Genomic DNA, 22,236 nt, shown 5'->3' with positions numbered 1-22,236 from the left:
TCTATTGTTTACATTTTCCCATCCCAAGAGGTTAAATAAAAATAATGACTATGGTAAGTGCCTATTAAGTAACAGGGTTGACCGTAACAGGTTTGACAATTTCAACTTAAATCAGCTGTAAATCCCCTCGTGAAAGGGGGAATGGAAGCTTATGTGCAACAGGGAGTGGCAATTGAATGCAAGGATCTGTAGTGACACCTCCAGCACTGCAATGTTGTGCCTTGGACTGCTGCGCCACTCAGGAACCTGAAGACCAAAGGGCACATTTTTGTTTTCATAAATTTGTATAAGTATAGTCAAATGTTTTTTTTTACCTTTATTTAACTAGGCAAGTCAGTTAAGAACAAATTCTTATTTACAATGACGGCCTACCCCGTCCCTACCCGGACGACGCTGGGCCAATTATGCACCGCCCTATGGGATTCCCAATCACAGCTGGATGTGATACAGCCTGGATTCAAACCAGGGTCTTTAGCGATGACTCTTGCGCTGAGATGCAGTGCCTTAGACCGCTGCACCACTCGGGAGACCGTTTGACTTGGCCCAGAGAGATTCATCCCAATAAACGTCCACGTGCTCGAGCAAACAGGGTTGGCAGATGTAAATTAATCACTAATCACATGAAATAAATAATAATCTTCAGAAATGACTGTCAAAACAACTAAATAACTAGGGCTTTACAATGATGGAAAAAAACTTGGAGAAATGTTGGGGTTAAGTTGCTTAAAATCTTTGTAGAAGTCACGGAGGGTGCATGGAGGGACATGTCAAAATTATGAATTTTACACTTTAGAAAGTTTCTTTCATATAAAAAAAATCTGATTGATTAAATTCTCCATGTGGTCTATATTAAAGGACACTATTTAATATAGGCTTTTAAAATTCATCATTGGTGCACAATTTCTACTTAAAATATGAAATGGATGCAAAAAAGCACTAATTTCGTGGAACGACCCAGATAAGCAAACAGATAAGACATAGTATTGAACTTGGGGGACAGAGTCCAACCTGGGAGGACAGGATACACTCGCCAAGCCAACTGAACCATCTGAGAAATACATTTGTAGCACTCCTTAAATCCATTACAGAAATAGGTCAAGTAAGCTTTCCTTATTCCCTGTGTCACATTGGTTTTGATTTACTCTGTCTAGCATATCTAACAGAGAGGAGATTAGGAAATCACCAGTGAAGGGAATAAACAGATCCATCTTGATGTGTGCATGTCATGTGAAACACGTGTTTTTATCAAACTGAATCCAACAATTGCTCACTTTTTTTATTGTCCATCCAAGAAACGTTAGAACTCTACTTTATGGGTCGTTGTGTTTCACTGTTTGTTGCCTCGTCAAGATCAAAGAGTCCAGAAAGGTTCACTCCATTTAACCCTATTAAAATGCCACACCTGTAAATCTGATGGGTCTCCATCCATTACTCCCTCTCCCCCTCTCCTCCATCAACTCTCCCCCCACCGCTCCCCCACATGTTTTAACTGAGCCAGCCATTCCGTACTGAGGCAGGTGTGTTTGACAGTCTTCACCCAACATCGCTATCCATCACCTCCTTTACAGCATGTTCTGATAAGTCAGTTAAGCCCTGACTCTCTATAAATATGTATTTATTACTGTTACCAACTGTGGCTTACAAAGTGGCTGTGTGCTCTCTGTTCTTATAATTGAGAATCCGTAAATTAAGTAGTCTATTTAAAAAAAGAGGGTCAGTGGATCCAAATGCATCCCTCTCCCATGACCCTTATCCTGCCACAAATGGCAATGCACATGCATGTAGTCACGCTATGTGAAGCTGGAGACTCATATCTCCCTCACTAGCTTTAAGCACCAGCTGTCAGAGCAGCTCACAGATCACTGCACCTGTACATAGCCCATCTGTAAAAAGCCCATCCAACTACTTCATCCCCACACTGTATTTATTTATTGATCTTGCTCCTTTGCACCCCAGTATCTCTACTTGCACATTCATCTTCTGCACATCTACCATTCCAGTGTTTAATTGCTATATTGTAATTACTTCGCCACCATGGCCTATTTATTGCCTTACCTCCCGTATCCTACCTCATTTGCACACACTGTATATATACTTTTTCTACTGTAAGATTGACTGTATGTTTGTTTTATCCATGTGTAACTGTGTTGTTGTATGTGTCGAACTGCTTTGCTTTATCTTGGCCAATGTCGAACTTGTTCTCAGCTAGCCTACCTGGTTAAATAAAGGTGAAATAAATAAATAAAATAAAATATGTGGAAATCCTACACTCTCTTTCTGTATGCAGACATACAGAAACGATGATGTTATAGAATGGAATATAAAGTAATTGTATACATGTAGGTGTGTTCAGGAGTTCAGGTGTGTTGTGCTAGAAAAAAGGTGCGGTGTCAAATTTACACGATCACATCAGTCATGTGACTTATGATGTCAATCAAAGAACTAGGTGGCTCCTTTTGAACTCTTTCTTTGTAATCTTGTCTTGTTTTCTCAGGGTTTTCCTGGAGACATCGGTGTGCCAGGTCCCAATGGCCCCCCTGGACCCAAGGTAAATCAAATAAAAAAGAGGCATGAACTGTTTTCACAACTCAACTCTATCCCACCAAAAAAGACTTAATCCTTGGTGTGTGTTTTTTTCTCACGAGGGTTCATGTGTATGTTTTCACTAATATCCTGTTCTGGTTCAGGGTCTCCAAGGTGCCAGAGGGCCACAGAGACCACCAGGGCCAAAAGGAATAGAGGTAATAGATTTTGATTTTTAAAATACTGCACAGACACAACTAAACAAGCAGGTAGCAATCCTGATCATTTGCGTAAAATGAGTTCAATCAAGATAACGTGTTTTGCATTTGAGTATGAAACAGATGCGAGTTCATGGAGTCTGTTCATACTCGGCATTTGAACCTGCCACCAGTATTGAGGCAAACGTTACTAGTTTCAGGCTGCGCTGCCAGGCTCAGGTTGTGTGGAGTGGTCCCAGGGCATGTTCCAAAAGGACTGTATGATGTCATGATTCATCACAGGGTGCTAATAAAAACAAGGCAGGCCAAGCCCGGGAGTTTTCCAGGCAGTAGTGGAAAATAAGAACAGAATTCTTGGCCGTGTGTACAGTACGTACAGTGTTAGTTTTGGCATCCAACTCAACTGTGGTACAGAGTTGGGAGGTCCCGCGCTCTCTCTCTCTCTCTCTCTCTTTCCTGGCACAGAGTATTATTGTATAGCCCGGCAAGAATGCTGTGTAGTTCAATCACTATGGCACTGATGTCATTTCACTTTCACTTAAACTGATCCGAGAAAATGCTTCAAAGCAGAACATGGTTCGTAGTAGAGACAGAAATCAGGGATGCTTAACATTGTATTTATCAAATGCTCCTTCGGGTAGTGAACATGGAGAGAAAGATCCAGGTGACTTTGATAGAGGGAACACAACGATTGATAGTTGTACGCACACAGACGCACACAGACACACACACAGGCCGTTGCATGACCTACAGTATGTGGCATGAACATTGGTCGATCTGTGCACATGGGATGAGATGGGACGAGAAATTGGGATTGTTATTCAGCCAGTGTTACTGCCAGTGCCAAGTGACATTACCATATCTCCATATCCAACTGTATGCAATGTATTGCACTGTGTTTAACAGTTTTACTGTGTTTTCAGGGGGATGAGGGGCCCCTTGGCCTTCCTGGTGGTCCTGGCCCCACTGTAAGTGTCTCCAGCCTGCCATCCTATCACATTATAAATAAACCACTGTGCATGTTTTCCTGTTGGCCCCAACCTCCACCCTTCTCCAGGTGTTTCACATGTATTCGTTATTGCACAGGAATATAGATGAGATGTGATTCAAAACAAGTGTGAGTACCCTGTAATCAACCATATTTGTTTTCATTTTCTCAGGGTAGACCTGGAAGGAAAGGCTACATTGGCGAACCTGGCCCAGAGGGACTGAAGGTAAGAAGTGACTATCAGCTTGAATACTGTACATAACAGAGGAGGCTGGTGGGAGGCGCTATAGGAGGACGGGCTCATTGTTTTGGCTGGAATGGAATAAATGTAATGGAGTCAAACTTGTGGTTTCCATATGTTTTGATGTGTTTGATACCCGTTCCATAATTCCATTCCAGACATTACAATGAGTCTGTCCTCCTATAGCTCCTGCCATTAGCCTCCTCTGGTACATACAGTATTGGTCTGTTTAGACAAACCACCAGCCTCCCAGACAACGTCATGTGAGTTGATCAAGTCCATTTGCTGATACAATCGAGTGTGTGTTTGTCTAACAATCTCTTTTCATTGGCCTTCCACCCATGTTAAGTGTCTAATCGTAAGCTAGCTTTCCAGAATGATTACAGAACAGTGAGCAATAACCAGCAATAACCATATCTAATCGACATGTCTTGGTTCAAAGTTTTTTCTTTAAGTTAACGAAGGGTAGAATTCCAGACTTGTTTCTCATGTTACTTCATTAGAGCTAATTGTTGTGTACCAATGACTGTTTAGACTGAGTGTACAAAACATTAGGAACAACTTCCTAATATTGAGTTGCACCCCATTTTGCCCTCAGAACAGCCTCAATTCGTCGCGGTATGGACTCTACAAGGTGTCGAAAGCGTTCCACAGGGATGCTGGCCCATGTTGACTCCAATGCTTCCCAAAGTTGTGTCAAGTTGGCTGGGTGTCCTTCGGGTCGTGCACCATTCTTGATACACACATACATACAAACTGTGAAAAACCTAACCGTGTTACAGTTCTTGACACACTCAACCGGTGCGCCTGGCACCTACTACCATAACCCGTTCAAAGGCACTTCAGTCTTTTGTCTTGACCATTCACCCTCTAAATGGCACACATACACAATCTATGTCTCACAATCTAGAATCTAATCATTCTTTAACCTGTCTCCTCCCTTCCATCTACACTGATTGAAGTGGATTTAAGAAGTGACGTCAATAAGGGATAATAGCTTTCACCTGGATAAACCACGGTCAGTCTGAGTCGCGGTTCCTGATGTTTTGTACACTCCAAACCATTGATCACGTGACACCATTCATTCTTATGTGAAGACTCAACAGTGCATTGAAGCCAGATTAAGTCGGTTAAGATGGCTTCTCATGCAGACATGACATGCACAGTTTGAGCTACTCCAGGAAGTGGCGTTGCAGGCTAGCTCAGTGTTGCCCATTCTCATTGAGTAAATCGAGTTGAAGGCTGACCGGGGTATTGCAGGTTACCATTAGCAACTAAATATCCTTATAACTTCTTCTATGTGCGATTTTAAAATAATCAGTTCAAGGACATATTGTACTGTACATCTGGTGTATTAGAAGCAATTATTGGTACCGTGATTAAATATAATAATATAAAAATAATAACCACGAAGTTAGCCTTTTTTTCCATTTACTATAATGGGGGAATCCTGTTTTCTACTAACAATGCCTGCAGTACTGATATCAGCCTTGAACTTCCGGGGCTACAATGAAAGGAGCAGTCGGTTTCCCCTGGTGTGTACCCTGCACAATGCCTTGTGCCGTCGTCTTCACTGCGTCACAATGTAGCAGAGGTTTATCAGTAGGAATTCCCCTTCAGTGTTTTCCTTAAAATTCCATGCAGCAAGTCAGTGTCTCTGCGTTGGGTACTTGGGTTAGTTCAAGGTGGGGCTGGTTGGTTGTCTAATAGATGTGTTGCGCCTCATTATTAAGACGGAGAAGGAATTCTCCCTGGGCTGTCATTAAAGCATAATGACAACCCACAGGAGTGAAAGAAACAAAAACAGAGGAAATCAAGAGCGTCGTCATGTGTGCTTTAATCATTTGTTTATTAACCCTGTGCAAGCTGTTGATCATGTGAAAGTGCAACCAACGGCTGGATCTTTAATGCACACAGAAAGCTAGCTAACTAATGTTCTGTTTTGATGTTCTGGTTTTCAGGGGGAGACGGGGGAACTTGGCAGCCTTGGAAAAAATGGACCGCAAGTGAGTCTGGTATTTTGAGCTGACAATGCACACATGAAAACACTGCAGGGCTAGTGGCAAGATGAGATACTTCCAATTCGTTAATGTACAGCAATTGGAATAAGTAATTAAGCCACTACTTCCTGCCGAGAACATGAAGGTTTTCATGATGTTTTTCCCGATCCCCATAGTATAGGAAGAACGTTGATGTAGAGTGGTTGGTTGGTTGGCTTTCGTTAGTCTGAGTGCAGTGATGGAGATGTAAGGGTCCTTAAGTGGTTTTGTAGGGTAGGGAGATGGAGGAGTAAAAGGATAGAGGGGGAGGTGATGGTGGTAGAGGGGGAGAAGGCAGGGAGGAAGAGGTTGAGGATGAGGGGTAGGGAGGTGGAGGATAAATAGAGAATAAGAGGAGTAGGAGGCAGGAGCATTGAGGAAACGACATTAGTATTTTTATGTCTTGCTGTTATCCTTCTGACCTACATTTAATGTAGTCCTAGAGAGGAATTTTCTCCATGCTTAAAATGAGTGTGTTTCTATCCAGAAATTGGCAGACCACCACTGTAGAGTATAAGGAGCTCCAGTCAGTGATGTTCTCTGGAAGTGACCTCATTTTGGACTTGCGTTCTTTTGTTTGTGCGAGACTCAATTGTTTGGGGAGTAAAAACGTCTCTTCAAGGAAACTAACTGCATAACTGGAATCGTGTTGTTGCCCTTAGCAACATACACAAACTACATGTATACAGTACAAATGCACTACAACAATAACAAAATTGATTATCCAGATGTTTGGCCAGTGTCTTAATCAATCTATGATAATCAATCTTCATTCATCAATAACAAGTATTTTAATGGCTCCACCACTGATGGAACAAAAACATCAGTGGCCCAGCTAGTTTTTAAAACATCTGTGGAATAATACAATCACTTTGGATTGGTCTAATTAACTGTAAAACTGCAATGTTTCAAAAGTCTGTCTGTTGTTTTATGGTCCGGATAGTCTTCTGATACTCCACACAAACACAGCAACATGTTTTCCCATGCAAGAAATCTACACACAAGCCCCCCCTAACATCTCATATCTTAATGCATTATGCCTCTCTGTGTTCATCAGGCCCCGTGATGCTTATATTTGCAGTATGTGCATTGTGGAAACCACTGCCACCAAACACGCCTTGTGTGCGTCTGATTGTGTGCGTCTGATTGCATGCATCCCAAATGACACCCTATTCCCTACATAGTACACTACTTTTGACCAGAGCCCTGGTCAAAAGTAGTGCACTATGTAGGAAATAGGGTGCCATTTGGGACATAATATTTTTTGTTGTATAGAAGAGCACATATCAGAGGTATTAACCACCCACCACAGACTGTTGCTAGCGAGCTAGGGCCCTTTGAAGCCAAGGAGCCTCAGGCTCCATGTAAAAAAAATATATATCTGCTCGGAAAACACATGGAGGCTCTAATGAAGGCCATTACATCACTTTCCAAATAAATATCATCTGGAAGGTCTGAAGAGAGACTGTCGACAGGTTGGCTAACTGCGGGTTAGCCCTGGGTCAGCATATTCCTGGGCTGTTTGTGATTGTGTTCACTAAGGCTTCATTGTGTCACCTAGAGAGCCCTTACAGCAACATGTTGCCCATAAAGTGTTTGAACCGATCATTTATTGAGAGTTTGTAGGATGTGCTGTATTTTGGGCCAAGTTAGATTGGCTCGTCAAGTGTTCCATTTCAGGGTGACCCCCCCAATCAAATCACAGTAATAAAAAAATGAAATGCCTCTGAATTGAATTACTGCTGAGGGAATTGACAGATTCGTGCTTTGCTTTGAAGCATGTGGGTGAGAGACTAGTAGCACTTGACAACAGAGAAGGTTCTCTTCTATAGTACCTACAAAGGTGATTTCAGTCTCTCTCCTTGGCTGCTGCTCTGCTTTACTTATAACCTTCACTGTGACACACATCTGAACCCAGGGCTAAGGAAGCAGACAGACACACACACACACCTGAGAAAGCAGATCGCTGCAGACTGCAATTCGAAAACTGAAAGCCCCATCTGAAGAGGCCCTGTCATAGAGAGAAAGCCCTTGAACCAGTTTCCTACTGTTAAATGATACAGGATACTAGGCTTGGGGGGTATCCAGATTGTCATACCTTCATGCCGACCTTGTGCCATACCCTGGATATTCGGTAATGCAGGCACTGAACACAAGGGGCACTATTTTCTAACCCCACTGCCTCTGTTATCCGAATGTTAGCAATGCTAACAAGTACATGTCAAATCCCATAGAGAATACTAAGTAAATGCTAAACAACCTCTGACCAAAACTATTTAAAGGAAAGACATCCCAGTTCATAAAGTTATACAAGTAACTAAAAAATGCGACTCGCAGTTTGCTGCAAAATCTGTAAGACTGGCCAATAGCTTCTACCCCCAGACCATCAGGCTGCTGAATAGCCACCACTAGTCAGCTACCTGCTCCCCAGTCCTCGTCCTGCCCTTCTAGACTACCCTACCCACCCAGGTGAAATGAAGGTAGGTGAAAGGAAGAACACTATCTTCTTTATCCCCTAACGTACTGCAGAAGTTGACCGAGGGTATTTACTTGAAAAAGTAGCAACAAATATTAATGTCTTAAAAAACTTAAAGGAAATAGTTTCAATAGTGTTGGAATATACGGTATACCGCCATGTTGTCCCAATTCATGCCTCAATTAAGGGATTTTGTATGGATCTGGAGACACTAGTGTTCCCATGTTTCCCAAGGCTGCCTGCCTTTGCCTTTACTCACAGACACTACAGTACAAATCAGTTGCCTGCATGCCTGGGGCTACGCTGGGACTTATACCTTACAGTAGAGGTGTGTTCTGTGGTTGCCTACTGTGTTTTCACAAGTTAGTTTGTTGTTTAATATATACATTAGAACAGACAGGAATGTACCCACTAGCTATCTGGTTTGCACCCGCTCTTATCACAACAGCTGTGGATGATTAAGACTCCCATCCACACACAGAAACAGGAGACTCTCAACTGTCACACACGGGAGTGTTCAGAGGACCCAGTGTACTGTACAGCACTGCAGTGTCTGTCTGCGTGCGTCTTTCACACCTCTGACCATATTGCCCCAGCCCCAGTGGCCTCTCTGTTTCGCAACTGCCAGACGGCATTGGCTTTAGATTTTCCAGGAAAATCTCCCTTCTTCCTCCCCCCTTTTTTCCTCCCATCCTATTTTCCCACTTCCTTCAATCGCATCAACGACTAATGGAGTCCAGAAGTGTGGTCACAATTCTGGCTCTGTGTACGCCTCTGTCTGTCCCGATCCCCGCTCTATACATCCCTCTTCTCAGACTCAGACGGGAGTTCTACAGGCTACGTCTAACCTGCCACAGATGTGTTCTGTCTCTGTCAAACACACCACATATTGAGGAACTAAGAGCTGATGGGGGGGAGATAGAAAATACATTTTGAAAAAGACAAGAAATGTAGCCACAGAAACACACGTGGAAGTACAGTATGTCTCTTGTGCAACAATGACATTTTGGTCATGCATATTTGCCTCGTACATAGTAAGACAACCACAGTGACCACACTGGGTTTAGCGGTTGGCCAGACTGGGGACGTTTTCACCAGCCTTTCAGGATTCACTGGGGCAAGAGACGTTGCTCCTCTCGTCTACTATCCACTCCTCTCCTTACCGTCGACACTGGCGCCAAACCTCAGCCCTTTATTCAGCCCTTCATTCTCATGTTTACATCAGCCCGCATTCTCTTTGTTAGCCAGCGTTTTAGGCGAAGGACAGTAGGATGTGGCAACACTCTTCTAGTGAGAGTAGAACTGCTGCTGTAGGCCTACTACAAAGGGCTGGGTGGCAGAACACAGTGTAGAATCAGCCCAGGTTGAATCAATCACATGTGCCGAATACAACAGGTGTAGTTCACCTTACCGGGAACTGCTTACTTATAAGCCCTTAACCAACAATGCAGTTCAAGAAATAGAGTTAAGAAAATATTTACTAAATAAACTAAAGTAAAACATTTAAAGTAACACAATAAAATAACAACAGGGGCTACCAGTACTGAGTCAATGTGTGGGGGTACAGGTTAGTTGAGGTAATTTTTATATCTAGGTAGGGGTAAAGTGACTATGCAAGATAACACACAGCGAGTAGCAGCAGTGTAAAAACAAAGGGGGGTCAATGTAAATAGGTCTGGGTGGCCATTTGATCAGTTGTTCAGCAGTCTTATGGCTTGGGGGTAGAAGCTGTTAAGGAGCCTTTTGGACCTAGACTTGGCGCTCTGGTACCGCTTGCCGTACGGTAGCAGAGAAAACAGTCTATGACTTGGGTTACCGGAGTCTTTGACAATTTTTTGGGCCTTCCTCAGACACCTCCCCGAGTATATAGGTCCTGGATCGCAGGAAACTTGACCCTAGTGTTGTACTGGGTCGTGTGCATTACCCTCTGCAGCGCCTTACGGTCAGATGCCGAGCAATGGCCATACCAGGGGGTATGCGCAATGCCGTCCGGGGGTACGCCAAATAAAAATGTGATTCACATAAAGAATAATAATGATAATTGTCTTCACATTTTCAAACAGTCAATTTAGTAAAAACCTGCGTCCATAGAGACACATACCTACTGGTAGTACTGCTACTTCCAGCAGTACTACACCTGCACCTGTCGACGACACAAGTTGTTCTGCTTCCACGAGCACATCCAATGCTAGCATCAGTAATTCTACATTTGTTGTTAGCCCAGCTAGCATGAACACTAACAGTTGTGAATCTGATGCAGCCCGGGAAAGCAACGAACAACAGACTGGGATGTTGGACCATCGAAGAGGCGTAAATATAATGAGAACTACATTGATTTGGGGTTCACTTACATTGGGAGTAGTGCCTTTCTCCAGTCACAGTGTGTTATCTGTGTAAAAGTACTATCTCACAACTCGATGAAACCTTCACTCTTGCACAGACATTTAGAAACAAAACAAGCCAATTTGAAAAATAAACCACAGGAGTTTTTTGAGCGAGAATTAAGATAACCTTTGAGTAGGTAGACATGTATAAAATCAACAGATACCATTTAATAAGAAGGGGCTAGAAGTGTCTTATATGGTGAGCTACCGAGTGGCTAGGACAGGCAAGCCCCATACCATTGTGGAGGACTTCATTATTCCTTTCTGCCACAGATATGACTGGGACATTGCTGGGGGAAAAGGCAAAAAAAAAACTATACAGACAATTTCACAACGCACCAGTGACATGGCAGGAGATGTTTTGAAACAATTACTGCTTCGCATACAAGCCAGTGAATTCTATGGATTACAGCTGGATGTGTCAACAGACGTGGCGGGCCTGGAACAGCTCCTGGTATACAGTTGAAGTCGGAAGTTTACATACACTTAAGTTGGAGTCATTAAAACTCGTTTTTCAACCAATCCACAAATTTATTGTTAACAAACTATAGTTTTGGCCAGCGTTTTACGACGTCTACATTGTGCATGACACAAGTCATTTTTACAATAATTGTTTACAGACAGATTATTTCACTTACAATTCACTGTATCACAATTCCAGTGGGTCATACGTTTACATACACCAAGTTGACTATGCCTTTAAACAGTTTGGAAAATTCCAGAAAATGATGTCATGGCTTTAGAAGCTTCTGATAGGCTAATTGACATAATTTGAGTCAATTGGAGGTGTACCTGTGGATGTATTTCAAGGCCTACCTTCAAACTCAGTACCTCTTTGCTTGACATCATGGGAAAATCAAAATAAATCAGCCAAGAACTCAGAAATTGTAGACCTCCACAAGTCTGGTTCATCCTTGGGAGCAATTTCCAAATGCCTGAAGGTACCACGTTCATCTGTACAAACAATAGTACGCAAGTATAAACACCATGGGACCACGCAGCCATCATACCACTCAGGACGGAGACACATTCTGTCTCCTAAAGATGAAAGTACATTGGTACGAAAAGTGCAAATCAATCCCAGAACAACAGCAAAGGACCTTGTGAAGATGCTGGAGGAAACAGGTACAAAAGTATCTATATCCACAGTAAAACGAGTCCTATATCAACTTAACCTGAAAGGCTGCTCCGCAAGGAAGAAAACCACCATAAAAAAGCCAGACTACGGTTTGCAACTGCACATGGGGACAAAGATCATACTTTTTGGAGACATGTCCTCTGTTCTGATGAAACAAAAATAGAACTGTTTGGCCATAATGACCATTGTTATGTTTGGAGGAAAAAGGGGGAGGCTTGCAAGCAGAATAACACCATCCAAACCGTGAAGCACGTGGGTGGCAGCATCATGTTGTGGAGGTGCTTTGCTGCAGGAGGGACTGGTGCACTTCACAAAATAGATGGCATCACGAGGTAGGAAAATTATGTGGATATATTGAAGCAACATCTCAAGACATCATCCAGGAGTTGAAGCTTGGTCGCAAATGGGTTTTCCAAATGGACAATGACCCCAAGCATACTTCCAAAGTTGTGGCAAAATGGCTTAAGGACAACAAAGTCAATGTATTGGAGTGGCCATCACAAAGCCCTGACCTCAATTCTATAGAAAATATGTGGGCAGAACTGAAGAAGCGTGTGTGAGCAAGGAAACCTGACTCCGTTACACCAGCTCTTTCAGGAGGAATGGGCCAAAATTCACCCAATTTATTGTGGGAAGCTTGTGGAAGGCTACCTGAAATGTTTGACCCAAGTTAAACAATTTAAAGGCAATGCTATCAAATACTAATTGAGTGTATGTAAGCTTCTGACCCACTGGGAATGTGATGAAATAAATAAAAGCTGAAATAAATGGTTCTTTCTACTTTTATTTCTGACATTTCACATTCTTAAAATAAAGTGGTGATCCTAACTGACCTAAGACAGAACATTTGTACTAGGATTAAATGTCAGAAATTGTGAAATTGAGTTCAAATGTATTTGGCTAAGGTGTATGAAAACTTCTGACTTCAACTGTATATAGTGTACTTGGTATATTATTGCGGGAGCATATTGCGTTTACGGGCCTAAGATCACCATGCTCAATGCCAAGTGTCAGCTGGAGTGGTGTAAAGCTCGCCGCCTTTGTACTCTGGAGCGGTGGAAACGCATTCTCTGGAGTGATGAATCACTCTTCACCATCTGTCAGTCTGACGGATGATTCTGGGTTTGGCGGATGTCAGGAGAATGCCACCTGCCTGAATACATAGTTCCAACTGTAAACTTTGGTGGAGGAGAAATAATGTTCTGGGGCTACATCATACAATGGCATTCTAGACAATTCTGTGCTTCCAACTTTGTGGCAACAGTTTGGGGAAGGCCCTTTCCTGTTTCAGCATGACAATGTGCATAAACCGAAGCATAAACCGAAGTCCATACAAAAATGGTTCGTCGAGATTGGTGTGGAAGAACGTGACCGGCCTGCACAGAGCCCTGACCTCAACCCCACTGAACACCTTTGGTGTGATTTGGAATGCCAACTGTGAGCCGGGCCTAATCGGCCAACATCAGTGCTCGATCTCACTAATGCTCGTGTGGCTGAAAGGAAGCAAGCCTCCGCAGCAATGTTCCAACATCTAGTGGAAAGCCTTCCCAGAAGTGTGGAATTTGAAATAGCAGCAAAGATGGGCCCAACTCCATATTGATGCTCATGCTTTTGGAATGAGATTTTTCGATGCGCATGTGTTTGGTCACGTAGTGTATATGCCTCTAATTTCTTTATCCACAGCAGTGTGTAGCCTAGGAATATGGCTTGTGAATACTGTGAAAAGAATGTCTGTTTTTATTGCCTTGTTCATACAACACCAAATTAGCATTTGACATGATTTGCATTGCCTCATTACTTTTTAACAACATAAAACATTGCATATACTAATTAATTACATTTGTTCAGTTTAATGTGCTCAAATTTCATTGAGGGATTTTCCCTGGTTCCTTCATGTAATTTCCTTTTACAAGCATGTGATTGCAGTTCTTTCCCCATCCTTACATCACCATTACATAGTTATCTATGACCTCTATGAACATACTGATGGGTGGGGATCATGTCTCCTCTAATAGACATACTTTACCCGGATGTTTGTATACTATTGATCTCTCTCTCTCTGTCTCTCTCTCTCTCTCTCTCTCTCTCTCTCTCTCCTTTGCAGGGTCCAGCGGGCCTGATCGGGATGTCAGGGGGAGTAGGAGAAGCCGGTGAAAAGGTAGCATGTTTTTTTTTAGGGCCATTAGGCTGTCAAAGTACATTGCTGTGTTCCTACTGTCTAGATTTCAACCTTCCCAAGTTCTCTCATGTCACCCTGCTCCTCCGCACACTCCACTGGCTTCCAGTCGAAGCTCGTATCCACTACATGACCATGGTGCTTACCTACGGAACAGAAAGAGGAACTGCCCTTCCCTGCCTTCAGGCTATGTTCAAACCCTACACCCCCAACCCGATCCCACCTCTAGTCTCTTGGCAAAAAGAAAATAGATAAATAACCTGAACTGGCACTTGCAGTCCCCCCCCCCCCCCCCCCCCCCCCCCCCCACACACACACTTTCTAGTTCCAACTCTACTGATAGCTACTTTATTTCAGAAAAAAAATATTTCTATGTCTGTGATACAGTATGTGTTTGTCCCACCTAGCTATTTTAAGATGAATGCACTAACTGTAAATCGCTCTGGATTAGAGCGTCTGCTAAATGACTCAAATGTAAAATGTAGATTTCAGTAAACCAGCCATGTCAATGTCACACATTGAAATATAACTTGCAATGTAAAGTGGTCTTTTCCACTTTGTTGCAAAGCAAGCAAACGTGCACAAACACACACTCACACACATACTACACACACAGGGCTGGGTCATAAGTGAGTCATTTTAAGTGCTGATGCTGTATGACGAGAGAGACACCCTGGAGGCTGTTTCCCAACTAGTTCCTGTGCTGAAAACCAGTGGTGGTCAGTGCCGTTTAAGATGAGGGAGGATGATTTTGTTTTCATGAGCAGGGTCTTATTTCTTTTACAGCATGTTGGATGACTGTCATTCATATTCCATTCACCCAGTTCAATGTAACATCGATAGGTTTAGGCTATTACGTGATACTCAAATTTTCTCTGTACCCATCATGAGGTTGCTACAATCTAGCCAATGAATGAAAGTTTTCTTTCATCGAGAGATCTTTGAGTAATCAAGGTTTACACACAGTGACACATTCAATGCCACCTCGCACATATCTAGCTGATCTAGGGTGTAATCATTAGTCAACCAGTTGCAAATGAGAGTTTCTATTTGGACAAATGCAGGTATGTTTATCCCCGTTTCATTTTGTTTGCTTCAGTTTAAGAACAGTTTTTTAACGGAATCGGCGGAATGAATACACTCCCAAATCACACGCTAGCACACTTTCATAGCAGCCACATAACAACGGCATGATCACTTTGCTCGTTGTGTATATACAGTGCCTTGCGAAAGTATTCGGCCCCCTTGAACTTTGCGACCTTTTGCCACATTTCAGGCTTCAAACATAAAGATATAAAACTTTTTTGTGAAGAATCAACAAGTGGGACACAATCATGAAGTGGAACGACATTTATTGGATATTTCAAACTTTTTTAACAAATAAAAAACTGAAAAATTGGGCGTGCAAAATTATTCAGCCCCCTTAAGTTAATACTTTGTAGCGCCACCTTTTGCTGCGATTACAGCTGTAAGTCGCTTGGGGTATGTCTCTATCAGTTTTGCACATCGAGAGACTGAAATTTTTTCCCATTCCTTCTTGCAAAACAGCTCGAGCTCAGTGAGGTTGGATGGAGAGCATTTGTGAACAGCAGTTTTCAGTTCTTTCCACAGATTCTCGATTGGATTCAGGTCTGGACTTTGACTTGGCCATTCTAACACCTGGATATGTTTATTTTTTAACCATTCCATTGTAGATTTTGCTTTATGTTTTGGATCATTGTCTTGTTGGAAGACAAATCTCCATCCCAGTCTCAGGTCTTTTGCAGACTCCATCAGGTTTTCTTCCAGAATGGTCCTGTATTTGGCTCCAGCCATCTTCCCATCAATTTTAACCATCTTCCCTGTCCCTGCTGAAGAAAAGCAGGCCCAAACCATGATGCTGCCACCACCATGTTTGACAGTGGGGATGGTGTGTTCAGGGTGATAAGCTGTGTTGCTTTTACGCCAAACATAACGTTTTGCATTGTTGCCAAAAAGTTCAATTTTGGTTTCATCTGACCAGAGCACCTTCTTCCACATGTTTGGTGTGTCTCCCAGGTGGCTTGTGGCAAACTTTAAACGACACTTTTTATGGATATCTTTAAGAAATGGCTTTCTTCTTGCCACTCTTCCATAAAGGCCAGATTTGTGCAATATACGACTGATTGTTGTCCTATGGACAGAGTCTCCCACCTCAGCTGTAGATCTCTGCAGTTCATCCAGAGTGATCATGGGCCTCTTGGCTGCATCTCTGATCAGTCTTCTCCTTGTATGAGCTGAAAGTTTAGAGGGACGGCCAGGTCTTGGTAGATTTGCAGTGGTCTGATATTCCTTCCATTTCAATATTATCGCTTGCACAGTGCTCCTTGGGATGTTTAAAGCTTGGGAAATGTTTTTGTATCCAAATCCGGCTTTAAACTTCTTCACAACAGTATCTCGGACCTGCCTGGTGTGTTCCTTGTTCTTCATGATGCTCTCTGCGCTTTTAACGGACCTCTGAGACTATCACAGTGCAGGTGCATTTATACGGAGACTTGATTACACACAGGTGGATTGTATTTATCATCATTAGTCATTTAGGTCAACATTGGATCATTCAGAGATCCTCACTGAACTTCTGGAGAGAGTTTGCTGCACTGAAAGTAAAGGGGCTGAATAATTTTGCACGGCCAATTTTTCAGTTTTTGATTTGTTAAAAAAGTTTGAAATATCCAATAAATGTCGTTCCACTTCATGATTGTGTCCCACTTGTTGTTGATTCTTCACAAAAAAATACAGTTTTATATCTTTATGTTTGTAACCTTAAATGTGGCAAAAGGTCGCAAAGTTCAAGGGGGCCGAATACTTTCGCAAGGCACTGTAACTCCTTATTGCAACTATCTATGCGCTCTCCTCCTCTCACCTTTTCCCTTCGCTTGTGGACTTCAGTGCACAACACATCAGCTGTCTGTGACAAGGTGAAAAAGAACTTTCCAAGCCAAGTACTAGAACTAATGCGTTAGTAAACCAGCTACAATCATGCAGTACAGTCTACAGTCAGAAAGCTGTTTAGCAATACATTTATAAAAGCAAAAGCTTACCCTGACTTGGAAGAGTTCCAGAGTTGGATAGGCATAACCAGCTAGCTAACTTACTGTAGTATCCTTCTCTGTTTGATCATATGATGCAGAAATGCACCATCATATAATGCAAACTGAAAGTATTTTGAAAGTTGCATAGCTTCAAAACTTGATTGCTGACAAGCAAAACATTTTGGGTCTTTGTCAAGAATGGACTAATGAAATAAATACCAAAATATCGTTTTTGGGTGGAGTTTTCCCATCGATTCAAGGCCTGGGTTTAAGAGCTGTAAGTGCAGCGGTAGGTGGTGGGGTTTGGTGGTTTGATGTATGAAGGTTAATAATAATAATATTTATACTTGTTTGAGTTATAAATGTGTTTTTTTTGCATTTCCCAACTCTCCCTGAGAGTGGGGTCACAGCCTGGGTCTGCTATTGGGGCGGCAGGTAGCCTAGTGGTTAGAGTGTTTGGCCAGTAAGCGAAAGGTTGCTAGATCGTCAATCCCCGAGCTCACAAGGTAAAAATCTGTCCTTCTGCCCCTGAACATGGCAGTTAACCCACTGTTCCTAGGCAGTCATTGTAAATAAGAATTTGTTCATAACTGACTAGTCTAGTTAAATAATCATTTAAAAAAAGATCAACGGCGACCCTGGCGCAGTTAGTGTTAAGTGCCTTGCTCAAGGACACGTCAACAGATCTTTTTTCCTTGTCAGCTCAGGGATTCGAACTCCGGCTACTGGCCTAACGCTCGAAACCGCTGAACTACCTGCCGCCCCGTTGAGGTTGGTTTAGGGGTTAATGATCCCTCTCCTTTCCTGTGTCTTCTGTTTCTCAGGGAGGTCGTGGTCCTGCAGGTCCATTGGGTCCTCCTGGCGAGAAGGGGTCCGGGGTAGGTACAGAACGTCTACGTATACACCACTTAGCGAGGGTGTCTGGAACTGTTGCGCTAGTGGCATTGCATGTCTGTGAATGATGTAGTTGTGGTCCATCTCTGAGTAGGAATGCTATTTCATATCTTTGGCTTTCAGGCCTGAGTAGCTGTCTTAGTGTTCCATATTCTGTCATTGAGTGATTCCTCACGAAACCAGGACACTGAAAAAGCATGATTTGGGGGATATTCATGAAATTTAAACTATAGAATTGCCATTTGGGAGGAAGGATTGTTGACATATATTTGACATTTGTAATTACAAGTATGATGAATAATTAACCAAAGTTGGCATATTTATGACATTTTGGCCTTACCAAGGCCAATATTATGTTTAATCCGTAGGTGCTACAAATCAAAAATGTCTGTCATATGAAGGTTTACCGCTTGCTCTGTTATATGAGTAGTATTTTGATTTCGATATATTTTTTTATATATATACACAGTACCAGTCAAACATTTGTACACGCCTACTAATTAAAGTGTTTTTCTTTCCTTTTACTATTTTCTGCATTGTAGAATAATAGTGAAGACATCAAAACTATGAAATAGCATTTATGGAATCATGTAGTAACCAAAAAAGTGTAAAACAAATCAAAATATATATAGCCACCCTTTGCCTTGATGACAGCTTTGCACACTCTTGGCATTCTCTCAACCAGCTTAATGAGGTAGTCACCTGGAATGCCTTTCAATTAACAGCCTTGTTAAAAGTTCATTTGTGGAATTTATTTCCTTCTTAATGCATTTGAGCAAAAGAGAAATGACAGTCCATCCTTACTTTAAAACATGAAGGTCAGTCAATCCAGAAAATGTCATGAACTTTGAAAGTTTCTTCAAGTGCAGTTGCAAGAAACATCAAGCAGTATAATGAAACTCGCTCTGATGAGGACCGCCACAGGAAAGGAAGACCCAGAGTTATCTCTGCTGCAGAGGATAATTCATTAGTTACCAGCCTCAGAAATTGCAGCCCAAATAAATGCTTCACAGAGTTCAAGTAACAGACACATCTCAACATCAACTGTTCAGAGGAGACTGCATTAATCAGGCCTTCATGGTCGAATTGCTGCACAGAAAACACTACTAAAGGACACCAATAAGAAGAAGAGACTTGCTTTGGCCAAGAAACATGGACATTAGACCGGTGGAAATCTGTCCTTTGGACTGATGAGTCCAAATTTGAGATTTTTGGTTCCAACCGCCGTGTCTTTGTGAGACAGGTGAATGGATGATCTCCATATGTGTGGTTCCCACCGTGAAGCATGGAGGAGGAGGTGTGAGGGTGTCAGGGTACTTTGCTGGTGAAACTGTCAGTGATTTATTTAGAATTCAATGTACACTTAACCAGCATGGCTACCACAGCATTCTGCAGCGATACACCATGCGATCTGGTTTGTACTTAGTGGGACTATCATTTGTTTTTAAACAGGACAATGACCCAACACATCTCCAGGCTTTGTAAAGGCTATTTGACCATGAATGAGAGTGATGGAGTACTGCATCAGATGACCTGGCCTCTACTTTCACTTGACCTCAATCCAATTGAGATGGTATGGGATGAGTTGGACCGCAGACTGAAGGAAAAGCAGCCAACAAGTGCTCAGTGTATGTGGGAACTCCTTCAAGACTGTTGGAAAAGCATTCCAAGTGAAGCTGGTTGAGTTAAAAAATGTTTGAACCTTTATTTAACTAGGCAAGTCAAAGATAAGAACATTCTTATTTACAATGACGGCCTACCCCGAATGACGCTGGGCCAATTGTGCATCGCCCTATGGGACTCCCAATCACGGCCGGATGTGATCCAGCCTGGATTCAAACCAGGGACTGTAATGACACCTCTTGCACAGAGATGCAGTGCCTTAGAGTGTGCAAAGCTGTCATCAATGCAAAGGGTGGCTACTTTGAGGAATCTAAAATGTCAAACATATTTTGATTTGTTTAACACTTATTGGCTACTACATGATTCCATGTGTGTTATTTCATAGTTTTGATATCTTCTCTATGATTCTACAAAAATAAAGAAAAACCTTGAATGAGTAGGTGTGTCCAAAATGTTGACTGGTACTGTATGTATGAATATTGAAATATATGAACATAACTATTGAAAAAAATAAAAATTGTATTTATCTAATTTCTCAATATTAATGTTGAACATAATATACTATTTGAGCATATCAAAGTTCCAGAGTAGGTTCTCTGCTAGTTTTAAAGTTATGGCCAATTTTATACAGAGCAATTGGCATTGGAGGAAATGTAAACTATCACACGGCTCTCCTTTCACGTGTATCATTGCACATCCTGCAAATTACTAGAATGCTTGCAGCTTGGACCATAAAATAGATCCAACTGGAACGTTGACATTCCCCTATGAGTATATAATGTTGAACAATTTGCCAAATCAACATTTTTTTTTCTTTCAATATTCATATTTATATTTTTCAATGTTCAGAAATGACTTGATTTTTTTTTAATTGAAATCAAAATACTACATATTACAAGGCCACCCGTAATGCTTAATTTGACACCAATTGTTGTTTTGTAGCACCTACAGATTAATCAAGATGGTGTCTTAAAGGAAGCCTGAGTAAGGCCAAAATGTTACAAATATGCAGACTCTGATAAATTCTTTCTCAATTATGTTTTTAAATACAAATTTCAGATATGTGTCGACAATCCTTCCTCCAAAGGATAATTTCCTTGATAAAATGTTGTGAAAATCCCCAAAAGATTTGTCTTTTTTTGTCCTGGTTTCGTGAGGAATCACTCAATTGGAGCCTCCAGGTTCTTAGTCAGTCCTGCATATTAGTTAGTATGAATGCTGTGTTCCAGCTCTTCCCCTGGGGGGCTCTGTGAATGATCTTCTCTTCTGTCGCTCTGACCTGTAGCTCTCTGTCTGTGAATACTCTTCTCTGTCTGTGACCTGTGTCTCTGTCTCCCTTTGGTTATGTCGTGTCTGTCTGTGAACGCTGTAGTGTAGCTGAGCTCTTTGAGTGCTGTACTGTTCTGTTGTGTATGTCTGGTAAAGAGACAGAGAGGCTGAGCCCCATGTCATGTCCCTAGTTGGCCTACAGCTTGTGGTGGACAGGTAGACAGACAGGTCCAGGTTTGTGGATTTGGTCCCCTTTCCTGTGCTCCCTGGCTGGCTGGCTCCCTGGCTGGCTCCCTGTCGGATAAGTGATGGTGGCCCTGGCCAAATCTTCCTGTCCTGTCACACAGCCACACTTCAGAGGAGCAGAACCACAAAGTCCAGGGCTTCGGGAATAATTCAGTGTTGATGTCAACCTCCTTTTCTAACATTGTTTTGTTTTGAGAAGATGGGGAGGGAGTTTCTCTTTAAAGATTTTCTTGCTGAGCTCAGCAATTCTCCGTTAGTTGACTGTTGCCATACTTCTGTACAACGTTGGACACACACTGCTCCCTGTACGAACCAGAAGTCGTCGTCATGTTCTTTTCTCTTGTTGTGACGCTCTCTGGCCTTAGTTTGAGCTTAGTGCGCTGAAGGGGAGACGCTTCTCAATAAATCAAGGAAAAATGACATGGCCCCCAGTCCACTAGAATTAACATCTTCATTTGCATATGTATTTCTGCACATACAGTTGAAGTCAGAAGTTTACATACACCTTAGCCAAATACATTTAAACTCAGTTTTTCACAATTCCTGACATTTAATCCTAGTGCAAATTCCCTGTCTTAGGTCAGTTAGGATCACCACTTTATTTTAAGAATGTGAAATGTCAGAATAATAATAGAGAGAATGATTTATTTCAGTTTTTATTTCTTTCATCACATTCTCAGTGGGTCAGAAGTTTACATACACTCAATTAGTATTTGGTAGCATTGCCTTTAAATTGGTTAACTTGGGTCAAACGTTTCAGGTAGCCTTCCAGAAGCTTCCCACAATAAGTTGGGTGAATTTTGACCCATTCCTCCTGACAGAGCTGGTGTAACTGAGTCAGGTTTTTAGGCCTCCTTGCTCGCACACGCTTTTTCAGTTCTGCCCACAAATGTTCTATAGGATTGAGGTCAGGGCTTTGTGATGGCTACTCCAATACCTTGACTTTGTTGTCCTTAAGCCATTTTGCCACA

At 42.2% G+C, this 22,236-nt stretch overlaps 1 protein-coding gene across 1 annotated transcript in view; it reads left to right on the top strand.

Annotated features, from left to right (window-relative positions):
• The window catches only part of LOC139406790 (collagen alpha-1(XXIV) chain-like), a 185,092-nt gene that overhangs the window by 91,451 nt on the left and 71,405 nt on the right, over positions 1-22,236 (top strand). The window contains exons 20-26 of the mRNA XM_071149826.1: positions 2,495-2,548; positions 2,688-2,741; positions 3,665-3,709; positions 3,902-3,955; positions 5,932-5,976; positions 14,112-14,165; positions 18,058-18,111. Coding sequence (XP_071005927.1) covers positions 2,495-2,548; positions 2,688-2,741; positions 3,665-3,709; positions 3,902-3,955; positions 5,932-5,976; positions 14,112-14,165; positions 18,058-18,111 — 360 coding nt within the window. The remainder of the gene's footprint in view (positions 1-2,494; positions 2,549-2,687; positions 2,742-3,664; positions 3,710-3,901; positions 3,956-5,931; positions 5,977-14,111; positions 14,166-18,057; positions 18,112-22,236) is intronic.

This window comes from Oncorhynchus clarkii, chromosome 4, assembly GCF_045791955.1.
Source record: "Oncorhynchus clarkii lewisi isolate Uvic-CL-2024 chromosome 4, UVic_Ocla_1.0, whole genome shotgun sequence".
NCBI lineage: Eukaryota > Metazoa > Chordata > Actinopteri > Salmoniformes > Salmonidae > Oncorhynchus > Oncorhynchus clarkii.
The sequence above is the reverse complement of the archived record's forward strand: the minus strand, read 5'-3'. Positions and strand labels throughout refer to the sequence as shown.